Here is a 12,123-nt window from a genome sequence, read left to right as displayed (position 1 = left end):
CCCCCCCGAGACAGGGTTTCTCTGTGTAGCCCTGGCTGTCCTGGAACTCACTCTGTAGACCAGGCTGGCCTCGAACTCAGAAATCCACCTGCATCTGCCTCCCAAGTGCTGCGATAATAAAGGTGTGCACCACCACTGCCCGGCTACATTCTCCTTTTTATATTTAGAAATTCTGATGTTGGATCCCCTGGAACTAGAGCTATAGCCAGTTGTGAGCTGCCATGTGGGTGCCATGCTGGGAATTGAACCCTGAACCTCTGGGAGAGCAGACAATGGTCTTAACCACTGAGCCAGCTCTCCAGCCCCAAGAGCCATTAGTTTCTATGCCAAGTTAACAAATCACAACTCAATCAAAAACGGCCCGAGTCAGGGGTCTCTGCAGCTCTGGCGACAGTCTAGCGGTGGTGGAGTACTCATTTAATCCCAGCACTCGGGAGGCAGAAGCAGGTGGATCTTTGTGAGTTAGAGGCCCAGCCTGGTCTATAGTGTGAGTTCCAAGACACCCAGGGCTACACAGAGAAACCCTGTCTCGAAAAATAAACAAAATTCTGGCATGACAACTAAAGAAAAGCTATCTTGAAAGTGACCAAGGTGGACTAGGCTTCCATGCTGACAGACTTTTCTCCTGCTGCCCACACATCTCAGCCACTGGCAGACTGAACTGACCGTATCCTCCAGTCTGCCAGCTGATATTGCTTATTTGATTCCACACCGCAGTAGAGTCTCAGCAGATGGTCGAGTGAATGCCGAGCCAGGTTGAGAAGCCGTGCTGCCTGGTGTGTGTCAAACATGTTCACCACATAGAGTCCGAAGTCTTTCTGCAGCCACTCAATGTCAGAGTCGGCACCATGGAAGACCTGAAAACAAACCAGCAGCAGGCTATCCATCTGCCTCCTCCATCAGCCCTGCCTTTGGGGTAGGAACTGAACCCTGGCACTGGCATACACTAGGCAAGCAGGCTACTGCTGGATGGCACCCCCAGCCCAGGGTGGATGTAGTTTACAGTGCTGCTTTTACTCCGGCCCCAGGCTCTGAGCCTGTAAGTGTGCACTGGTAAGGGATGCCCCTGCTTTCAGGCCCCGGGATGGGTAAGGAGCTCTATAGCTCCACATGTGTCCGCAAGCTCGAGCAATGCAACTGACTGGGGTCCCTGAAACAGTCACTGACATGACTTAGACCTCTGGCCAGCAAGCTACACTGTGAATGTCCTCATGGGGACCTAGAGTTAAGCAGGTAGGTGTGTTGAATGGCAGTGTAGGAGATGACAGGGCTTCTCCCTGCACTGGCTCTAGACTGAAATGCACTGTGATCCCACCTCAGGCAGGAACCAGAACGGCTGACCTTAACGATGGCGGGGTCCGTGAGGCTCTCGTTGAGAATGTACATGTCACTGCGAAGCTCCAGGGTGTCGACAATGAAATCTTCTGTCCGGGTGGAGATCTGCATGAGGCAGGTGAGTCCTAGGAAGCTTCTGTATGAGTGATGCTGACCCATGCAGAGGAGGGGAGAGAAGGTCACTAGAGTGATGCTGACCCATGCAGAAGGGGGCGGGAGAGCGTTACTAGGGGCTCCTTCACCTTTCAGTTCTTATTCTGGGAGTTCTTCACAGAGCTACACAACTTCTCTTACCAGTTCTTAAAGGTTAGCTACACAAGTTACACAACTGATTTTTAGAAGAAAAAAAAAAATTCGGGCAGCAAGATGGGTTTGAGTTTGAGGTCAGTCTGGCCTAAGTGCAATGCTTGCCTCAGGCCCCACACATAAAACCCAAAAGACATTAAAATTAGTGCTAACTTTAGACTCCCAAGTAGGTAACTCATAAAACAATGAAGATTTCACTACAGGTAATTTGAAAGTACCTCTAAGTCCACGGCAAACTCCCGACAGCCCAGGAGTTTCTCGTTGAGCTCCACCAGGTCATCCAGGGATGACACAAAGTGGCAGGGTGTCTCTTCCACAGGTCGGTACAACTAGACCAAGGGACACAGAAAGCACAGTGGTAAAGACAACCCCTGCAAAGGTGCAGGGAAACCCCAAGTGCACGGGATGACCCCACCCTGCAGCCTAATGCTACTGCAGGACAGCAGAATGCACCACACCAGTGCTATGCTCTTCCAAGGCTCCCGGAAGCCCGCTTTGAAAACGAGTGTGGGCACTAACCTGGGGCTTCGGCCTCTGCAGCACCGACTGAGGCGGAGTAAAGTGACCGAGTTCATACTGGTAAGGGTGTGCAAACCTGAGCGAACAGAACACAAACCTTTACATTAATGGTACAATGTGTGTCAACAAATGAGCGGGCTGGAGCTTGCCTGCTCTAGTGACTGTCTCTGGGTCCCAGCCTCAGTACCAGACAAACCTGGGCAGGAGGGCAGGTAGCTCTAATCTTAGCATCTGGGAGGTGGAGGCTGGAGGATCCTAACTTCAGGGTCATCCTTGGTGACAGTGTAAGTTTGAGGCCAGCCTGAGATATATAAGACCATGTCTTACTACCGCCCACCCCCAACAACAAAAAATGAGGAAAGATTACACTGTGAAAGTATCTCACCTTAATAGTGCGTTAAAGGCCAGGCTGGGCTAAAAAAATGAACCTTTACCTCAATATAATAAATACAGAGGCCAATGCTTACCCGGGCAGTACATATACCCAAAGTGGAATGACCCCTATGTAAGGGTGACATGCAGACCTGAGATGGCTCAGCATTAGGAGTACATACACCCATGTCAGATAACCCAGAATCACTTGACATTCTCTTCTGTCCTCCACGTGTGTGTGTGTGTGTGTGTGTGTGTGTGTGTGTGTGTGTGTGTGTGCGCGCGCTCACATGTGCACTTACATGTCCTGCTCCACCTGCTGGGTTCGCTGCTGATGGATGAAATCTGCCAGGGCTGGGGGCACATCCAGGTCCTCCGGACGGTCCTGCGGGCGTTCCCGTCTTTCTTTTGAGAGAGCTGGAGACCAGGCACACATGGAGACAGTGTCACATACTTCTCAGCTTCGGGAGAGGAGGTGGTGGTGGCCCCTCCGAGGACAGAAGCAGAAGCGAGGTTGAATTCTCAACCACTTCAAAGGCACTACTTACCCTGAGGGAGTGGCTTCCGGGCATTGGGTTTGACAAAGATTTTCGGGAGAAACGGTGTGTTAGAATTGTCGATCTTCTCTCGAAACCTGAGCTGAGGTCGGACGATGTTTTTTGCATGCAGCAGTCGGAAAGTCTCTGATTTTGCCTTTTTGCCATATTCTCCTGCCTGCAGTCAACACACATGAATCAATGGGGACAAAGCCACTGGATGAAGTAGGAAAAGAAATTCCAGCTTGTCTTCTGGAGACAAGAATATCTCAGGACCACACCTTTGGAATGTTATTGCATGTGTGGGTTCAAGTGCCGCATGGAGAAGGGGTGGGCGGGCTGGGTGTGCTGTGAGACCACGCGGAAGTGGGGAGCAGTCAGCTACTTGCAGCAAGTCATGACAGCAATGCAAAGCAAGATGCGGCATTCTGGTAAAACCACTGTTAGAGACTCTCACACCCGGCAGAGCAGGGCTCACCTTCCGGTTCCAGCTCGATACTATTGTTTTGGGGACCTGCAGTCCTGCGGGAAGGACAGGCTGCTGATGCTTGTTCACACCAGAGGCTTCATCCAGTAACATACCCTGGGAGGACACAGGTACTGGGTTAGGGTCTCACTCACACAGACTCAATCACCTGACATTCTCAAGAAACATATTCACAGAAATACGTGGTTTATACATTTATGAAAGAGTAGGGGGCTGGTGAGATGGCTCAGTGGGTAAGAGCACCCGACTGCTCTTCCAAAGGTCTGGAGTTCAAGTCCCAGCAACCACATGGTGGTTCATAACCATCTGTAACAAGATCCGACGCCCTCTTCTGGAGTGTCTGAAAACAGCTACAGTGTACTTACATATAATAAATAAATAAATCTTTAAAAAAAAAAAAAAAAAAAAAGAGTAGGGGTTAAGAGTACTTGCTGGCTTTTCTTCCAGATGACCTGAGTTCAATTCCTAGCACCCACATAGCAGCTCACAACTTTAACTCCAGTTCCAGGAGACATACATACACGTGCGCATGCGCGCGCGCGCACACACACACACACACACACACACACACAAAACACCAATGCACATAAAATAAAAATGAATAAATTAAAATTAGATAAATGTAACAAAATACTATTTATATATTGCAAGTATTCAGAATTTCAACTTGCCAATTAAAATTTTAAAAAATTATTTATTTATCTTATTCTATATGTATTGACATTGTGCTTGCATGTATGTCTGTGTGAGGATGTTGTAAGCTGCCACGTGGGTGCTGGGAATTGAACCTGGGTCCTCTAGAAGAGCAGAAAGTGCTCTTAACGTATGAGCCATTTTTCAGAGCTAAGAAATGTCACTGTTTTTGCACAGCACGGATGGGGGCTGGAGAGAGCGCATATGGCTCTCACATGTTAGGTGGGTCACAACTGCCTGTAACTCCAGCTCCAGTGGGCTCCAAGATCGCTGGTCTCCAGGATACTGGCACTCAGGAGCATGTGCCATACAAGCAATGAAAATGTCTATCGACCCACCCTTCTCCCTATCCGAGAGAAGCTCTTACTGTGTAGAGCAGGCTGGTCTGGAACTCAGAGGCCCACCTGCCTTTGCTTCTCTAGTACTGAGACATAGGTATGGCCACTAGGCAGGGCTACACTTATTCCATTTTCTGTAACGCTGGGGTTTCTCCTTGCACTTTGATATCTGAGCTTTCTGTCTGAGTTTCCTTATGTGGACGGGAGGCACTCACCACTCTCTCCAATATCACGTCATTGGTATCGACTAGTAAATCGAACTTGTCCTCCAATTCAGTCACTTTACTTCGGTCTTTGATGTTGCTGCGACACCCATGGTACTGCATTACCCGACTCATGCTAAGGAAGCGAGGAAAACCAAGGTCAGCATGTCTGCCTTTATTCTACCCATCCACAGTCTGGGAAAACACCACAAAGGGCTCAGATCACAGGCTTCCCAGCACTCTGGATGAAATTAATAAAATGTGTATCCTCACAGCAACATTTCAGACACAAGACCCAAAACAGGCCTGGTGGTGTAGGCTTGTGATATTGACTTCTTGGAAGGCTTGGACCCAGTGAGTTCGAAGCCAACCTGTGCAATTTACGTTTTTATTTTAGCACTCAAGAGGTACAGAAGGGTTGATCTCTAAGATTTTCAATGCCAGCTTGGTCTACATAGCAAGTTCCAGGCTAGCCCAGGCTCCATAGTGAACTACTATGCTCTCCCAACAACCAGAGGCCATGTGATTATCCTACGTTCCTCCTGGTTACAGGTATTTAGCAGTGCTTTTATTTTTTGGTGGTTGGTTGGTACCAGAATTCAGACCCAGAAACCCAACCATCCTCATTACTTCCCGAACACTGAGGTATGCGACTCTCAGGAAAATCTTTTCTTTCTTTCCATCAATGTAATAAACTTACCACTGCAGTAACCTGTCTCCTTGTGTCTCACAAAATGCCTGGAAGGCAGGGAAACTTCGGTAAAAATCATACTCGTCACCGAACTGTGGCAGGCCCCCCGATGCCTTGGTAACTGCCACTACCGACCCAAGTGCAAACTGGAAATCCAGAGAAAAAAGACACATTTTAGACATGGATTCCTGTCCATTCGGCAGAAATAAAAAACCCACGAGAGCTGGAGAGATGGCTAAGTGTTAAAAGAGTGCTTAGCACTTCCTTTACAGGACCTGGGTTAGGCTGGGCTCAAACATACAGAGATCCGCCTGCCTCTGCCTCCCAAGTGCTGGGATTAAAGGCGTGCGCCACCCCCACCCCACCCCACCCAGATGACCATTTTATATCCAGTGCTTTCGATAGACTGTTGTGAGATAGGTAATGGTAAACAACCAGAAGCGGCTGTCATTGATAAATAACGGGTCACAGACCAACCAATACGCTGCCTGCTTATATTACGATTCATAACGGTAGCAAAATTACAGTAATGAATTAGCGGCGAAAATAATATTTTTTTTTAACCAACAGGAGGATCGCAATTTACTCTGAAGTTAATGTCTACAAAGATTGCTGCAGCACGGCCATCAGTGAAAAACGATCTTACGGTTGGGGGACCCCGGCAGACGGGAGGTGTGAAGGTCTACTGACAGCATCATCAATGTTGTGAACAAAGACTTTAAATAAAAACAACTCTACGCTCCTTCTCGAGAGGTCCTGGCGAGTGCCCTTTGACACTCGGAGGGGCTCGATGGCACCTGTGACAGGGGACAGTCAACCCAAGAGACTGTGCGGCAGCGGGGTGGGCCATGGGAGGGAGCATCTCCCAGCTGTCGGGGCCCTCGGGAGAGGTAGTGACGAGGACGCCCCTCCGAGGCCGCGGACACGGAGCGACACGCGAAGCCACACGCGCTCACACCGGAAGCGCGGAGCCCTCCGCTCCCGCTCTCCGTGCGCGCCGTCAGGCCGCGCCGTGACGGCCGCCGGAAGCCCGGAGCCCCACACCGGCTTCCGGCCAGAACTGGGGGCTCCTGGGGTGCCCCAGGGCCCGCGAACTCACCTTTACGAAGCTGTCTGCATCGGGGAAGCCGGGGAGAACCATCTCCGCGTCAGGCTTGGTGGCACTGGTCGCCGGCGCCGACTGATGCTCCCGGGGACTGGGAGGCGCCATATTTCCGTCCTAGGGCGGCTCTTCTCGCGAGATTGTTCCGGCAGCCCTGAGGCGGGCTTAAAGCGCATGCGCGCGGCTAAACCCTCCCCCCCCCACCCTCGCCAAGTAAGTAGCGTAGCTTGTTCTGGGACGTGCCTTAGGATGGGGGAATTTAGGCTTTTCTTTGATTTCACGCTGTATCCTAACAAGCCTGTGGCCTCAGGGGAGAACTGGAAGGAGGATACAATTTAAATCGCAAAGCTAGCTCTTCACCTCCGATCAGCCTGCCTCATCCACTCAAGGGCAGGGATTAAAGACGTGCAAAACCACGCTAGGATTGGATTTTTCCAATTTGTTTAAAACATTGGGCGAGGGAGGGAAGGGAGGTTTTGAAGCAGTTAAGAACACTCGCTGTTTTTTTAAGAGGACCACAGCACCCAGGCTTGAAGTTCATAACCACCTGTAACTCAAGTTCAAAGGGGGTGGATGACTTCATCTGGTTGACATGGGCACCCGTACACATGTGTCATACTGATAAACTGACACGTGTATATATTATATGTTTGTGTGTGTATATGTATATATATATATATTCATATATATTCTTGTTTATCATGACAGGGTTTTCTGTGTAATCCTGACACTTAAGAGACCCATGCTTGCCTGTCTTGGTCTTGGCCTGTCTAGTGCTGGAATGTAATGTGGTGTAGCCTCCCATGCCTGTTAGTAGTCAGTGACCTACCACTAAGTTTAATCCAAAGCCTGATAACAGAATTTACAAAATGATGAGCAGAAAGTCAGTCATACACATACATGCTTTTAAAATTCTGATGTCATTTATTGGCACAAAAATTACTCAGATACAACGTGGTGTCTAGATGTGGCTTCACTTTATATTTTGTGTATTTAGTTGGATATTTACTTTGCTTTTAATTCACAACCTGTTCTAGTGTGTCCCTCTGTGATCAGCACCTCCATGACAGCATTTGTGTTCTGAGTCCCTGCTGCAAATACAGCATATCCCTTCCTCACTGAACACAGTAGGGCCAGTGTGGCCCCGCATGGAGATCCTTGGCACACCTGCTCATGCCCGGTGGCCAGGCTTCTGAACAAATGTCCTCCTGGAAGGGCAGGTCTTGTGAGTTTCAGCATCATGGGGTCAGGCGGAAGACAGACTTTCTTAGCCATGTTGGCCCATCCTGCAAATGTCGCCACTGCATCCAGGGACGGGTGAGGTAACAGGATGGTGGAGTGCTGACATCTGTGTCCTTGCTGTTGGAGCCCCTGGTTGAGAGGACCAACTGGATTATTCTGTCAGCAAATGTTTATGATGAGTTCTCTTGTAAGTTAAGTCAAAACCCGTATTTCTCAGTTACCCATCTTCTGTTCTCCCCAAATCGAAGGCTCGGCTTCTGAAGGATTACTGTGTTTCATTGTCCCGGGAACTGAATCAAGCCTTGTGTTTCTGACAGTGTCTTTTCAACAGCAGCTAGGAGGTTGGCGAAGCCAACTTTGAATATACAGTAGTTCTTTTCATATACATTTCAAAATATTTAACAAGTCCAACTCTCTGTCCATGGTTTTAGTCCACTGGAAGCACAGACAAGGTACTAAAGCCTGGGAGGAGACGACGTGGTTTGCCAGGCCTTGGTTACCAGAAGGGACACCTAGGAAGGTGACAGGAAAGGGGATGGTCAGTCAGAGCTCGTCCAAGCTTTCCCCAAGTCCAGAGAGCAGGTCTGAGCCCTGTGGCATTCAGTCAACATCGCTGGTCAGGGGCTAATGGCCCTGAGCTCCCAGAGATTTCTCTGCCCCTCTTCTCAAATTCCTGCCCAGACTCTCCAGGATTACCAATTGCTCTGACACTTCCTGTGCCCTTCTACATCTCAGGAGTGACAACAAAAATCTAAAACCACCACAGACAAGTAATGCACCCGACACATTCTGAACTGTAGCTCTGAAAACAGCTCTAACTTCCAGATACAGGTTACAGCTCTCAGTTTCCCGTTAGACAAGGAGCAGTCTCAGATATTTGTGAGACATGGTTTTACCACTATAGCCTTGGCTGTACTGAAACTTGAGTTTTGCCTGCCTCCGCATCCCCAGTGCTGGGGAGTAGGGGCATGTGCCATCATGCCTGGCCATCGAGGCTTCTCTGCGAGGCTCACTCACCAGCCAATGTAGCACTGGCAGAGGTTCTCGTGAGATGTTGCTTGCTTGATAAGCAGCTCCACTTGGGTTGGAACATCCAAAGTGTCATCATGAGAGAAATCCCGACCTAGGAAGCAGAAAGACTGTCATCTGCACTTGGCAACTACAGAGCCATGTTCTTGTTTGGCTCAGCTAGAGCAGGAAGGACAGACCACATCTGCAGTGAGAAATTCACCTCTGTGTCATCTGCAGGCACACTGGTCTCTTAATACAGACCCAGTTCACAGATGTGGCTAATAGGACTGTTCCAAAGTCAGATTTGAGGAGTGAACAAGGTCATTTAGCTTGAACCCCACAAACTTTCATCAGTGTTTCTACTGCACAGTTAAGATCTTGTCCCCACACAGACTCAGCAGCCTAACTAGCCAATAGAGCTTCTTTGATAATATGCTTTTTTAAAGCCAAATTCATTTATTATTGGTAATCAATAGCCCAGACTCCCAAATATCTAAACTTCAACTAAAGATAACACACAAGCGTAATTATGAATTTCTATTTGATTATTCTCTTAATTACTTTATTTATTTAGTCCTCCCTCCCGGAGTCCTTTGCATGTCACCCTTGCTCAGGGGCCATGCTAATCCTCTCTGTATTATTCCGACGTGAGTATATGTGCTACCGAGCAAGCACGGTTTTATTTTATGTTTTAGAGATTTTAAAATTTTATGTGCCTCAGTGTTTTGCCCATATATGTACCATGCTTGTGCTCTGGAAGGTCAGAGCATGGAGTGAGATGCCCTGGAATTGGAGCTACTGATAGTCACGGACCATTTATGGATGCTGGGAACCAAACCTGGACCACAAGGATAACACCTGCCTTTCACCACAGAGCCACCTCTCCAGGCCCATCCCGCCTCTTTTTCTTTTCTTTTGAGATGGGGGAAGTGTTTTGTTGTTAGTGGGTCTTGAGAGAGATTTCATGTAGTATCAGCTGGCCTGAGTAGGTAGCTGTACCTGCCCCATCTGATTAGTTCTGAGTGTTCCTAGAACTCACTGTTAGGACCCAGCCAGCTGCACGTCTCCTGCTTTGTACTACTACTGGGATTGCAGGCATGAGCCACCACGCCTAGCTGGCAAAGCACCTTTCTACCACCATGAGGACTGTTTAAGTCTTCCAGGTCTCCATAAATACCAGGGTTTCCCCACTTGTCATGGTTCAGTTCTAGGCTCTGAGGCTATGCTGGATGGTTTGCAGACTGGCTTCTTTCCATCAATCTCCTCTTCTCCAAACCTAGGCATGCGTTCCTCTCCTCTGACCATCCTGCCTTGTGCTCAGGGCCCAACATTCAAAGTACTGATTATGTAGTCTCAAACTCTGCTTGATTTCATCCTTCTCACAGGTCTGTGCTTGTCTCTGTGTGAGACAGGGTCTCTTTCTGTCTACCAAGCCCTGGCTGGAGTCTGCCTATCTTCTGAACACCAACATTAAAGCTATGAGGGAGGCATCACGATGGCTTTCTCAGCACACTCCTTAGAGACATGGGGCATGGCTCAGTGAGGGGCCTTCTGTGCCATCGCCTCAGACCCAGGACTCCTGCAATCCACTGCTTCTATTTGCTCACTCAGGCCTTTCTTTCCTATAGAGGCTGTTCAAGAGTTCTGCAGCATCTCACCTTTCTTTGCCTCCACCCCATTCTCTTCAACGACTTCAGTCTAGCTATCATACTCCACACAGGTCACCAGTGACATCATCTTTGACTTTCTCATGCCTTGTGTGCCAACAGCCATCTTTGTGGGTTTTATTTTTTGCGTTGTACTGGGACTATTACCTAGGTTCTGTGAGTGGCAGGCAATAACTTTACCACTGAGCCACAGCCCTAGCCCAGCCTTCCTCAAGACCTCTTGCATCCGAGGTCTTCATTTAATCAATGGTGATCTTGTCTGCACATTAGAGCATTTAAACACCCTCCTTCTGATGCAAGGCCACTCATCCAGTGCATGTGCTATCACAACACAAACCAATCAGGCCTGATTCCCTCTGCATTGCACCTACCTGCCTCCAGTGGATGCCCTGGGCTGATGGCAGCCTGGGATCTTCCTTTTACCATCCTTCTCATCAAGGGCTCTAGATCCACTGCTCCCTCTGCCTGACACAGCCTTAATGTCCGCTAGGTAATTCCTTGTGGAGATCTGGGTGACAGTGGTCCCCAGAGGCTCATATATTTGAATGCTTGGCTCCCTAGCTGATAGAACTATTTGGGAAGGATCATGAGGTGTAGAGTTGCTGGAGGACAGGGTCACTGGAGGTGGGCTTTGAGGTTTCAAAAGCCCATGTTATTTTCAGTTAGTTTTCTCTGCCTCAGAGTTGCAGATCAAGATGTAAGCTCTCAGCTACGCTTGCCTGCTGCCGCTGTGCTCAGCACCATGATGCTTACGGGCTAACCTTCTGAAACCATCAGCCCCCAAAATGCTCTCTTTTATAAGTCACGGCGTCTCAGCAGCAGCAACAGGAATGTAACCAATACACTCCTTATAAACTTGAGCTCCAGTTGTTTCCTTAGGCAGACTTTTCTGGGCCTTTCAAATTAAATCGAACCCTGTCATCACAAGGCATCACGGCCTCTCCTCTACTTAGTGACAATGTTTCCCCTTAGACTCAGAGCCCTGAAAAGCCAGGGAAGCTGGCAGTTTCTACTCGTGCGGTTCCTTTATTGATTTACTTGATTAAGCACCCTGACTACCGAACTGGCTGGCTGATGCCCGGGCCCGGAATCCCATGTTTACTGTGATGTTCATATCCTCTGTTCAGCTTTCTTACCATCCCTCAGATGGAGAAGAGCTCAGAGGTTACACAGACGTGAGTGTGGAATGGGGTCTGTGGCTACTTGGCTCCCACTCTCCATGAGCTAACCTACCTCGCAGAAGAAAGAGGATCTGTATGGATTGCTTGCTTCTTTTCTAAAGTCATACATGGCTCCCTCTTTGTCCTTCTACTGCATGCTAGTAGCCATAGTAATCAAAGTGGTCAGGCACCCTCCAGCATCTCACCACGAGGCCAGTAACTTGCCCCTGGAGTTGGCTGGTTCTGGAATTCATCCAGATTCCAACAGAGCCTCCCTCCCTCATCCCCAGAGCTAATGTGGTTAAGGGATGTCAAGTAGTAATAAGAGTCTTCAGCAACAAGAGCCAGAGGCGCGCGTCACTGCTGCTTAAAGCTACTCATGAGCATGTAGACATAAATCCCGGGAGCCGGGTGTGGCGGCACACGCCTTTAATCCCGGCACTCGGGAGGCAGAGGCAGGC

At 49.0% G+C, this 12,123-nt stretch overlaps 2 protein-coding genes and 1 non-coding gene across 3 annotated transcripts in view; all 3 read right to left on the bottom strand.

Moving 5' to 3' along the window:
• The window catches only part of Exosc10 (exosome component 10), a 23,842-nt gene extending 17,105 nt beyond the window's left edge, over positions 1–6,737 (bottom strand). The window contains exons 1-10 of the mRNA XM_021199579.2: positions 6,580–6,737; positions 5,490–5,626; positions 4,802–4,925; positions 3,547–3,651; positions 3,081–3,246; positions 2,835–2,949; positions 2,161–2,236; positions 1,860–1,970; positions 1,342–1,485; positions 667–857 (exon numbers count right to left, since the gene is read on the bottom strand). Coding sequence (XP_021055238.1) covers positions 667–857; positions 1,342–1,485; positions 1,860–1,970; positions 2,161–2,236; positions 2,835–2,949; positions 3,081–3,246; positions 3,547–3,651; positions 4,802–4,925; positions 5,490–5,626; positions 6,580–6,690 — 1,280 coding nt within the window. The 5' untranslated portion in view covers positions 6,691–6,737. The remainder of the gene's footprint in view (positions 1–666; positions 858–1,341; positions 1,486–1,859; positions 1,971–2,160; positions 2,237–2,834; positions 2,950–3,080; positions 3,247–3,546; positions 3,652–4,801; positions 4,926–5,489; positions 5,627–6,579) is intronic.
• A 745-nt stretch (positions 6,738–7,482) lies between these two features.
• Positions 7,483–12,123, bottom strand: part of Mtor (mechanistic target of rapamycin kinase) — a 116,271-nt gene continuing 111,630 nt past the window's right edge. The window contains exons 57-58 of the mRNA XM_021200534.1: positions 8,842–8,947; positions 7,483–8,336 (exon numbers count right to left, since the gene is read on the bottom strand). Of these exons, the coding sequence (XP_021056193.1) occupies positions 8,321–8,336; positions 8,842–8,947 (122 nt within the window). The 3' untranslated portion in view covers positions 7,483–8,320. The remainder of the gene's footprint in view (positions 8,337–8,841; positions 8,948–12,123) is intronic.
• On the bottom strand, positions 9,400–9,510 carry LOC115064380. The gene has a single exon (XR_003844198.1). It is a non-coding gene; the product is annotated as a U6 spliceosomal RNA (small nuclear RNA).

Source organism: Mus pahari, chromosome 6 (assembly GCF_900095145.1).
Source record: "Mus pahari chromosome 6, PAHARI_EIJ_v1.1, whole genome shotgun sequence".
In the NCBI taxonomy this organism is placed as follows: Eukaryota; Metazoa; Chordata; class Mammalia; order Rodentia; family Muridae; genus Mus; species Mus pahari.
Note: the sequence above shows the minus strand (reverse complement) of the source record. Positions and strands in the feature narration are given on the sequence as shown.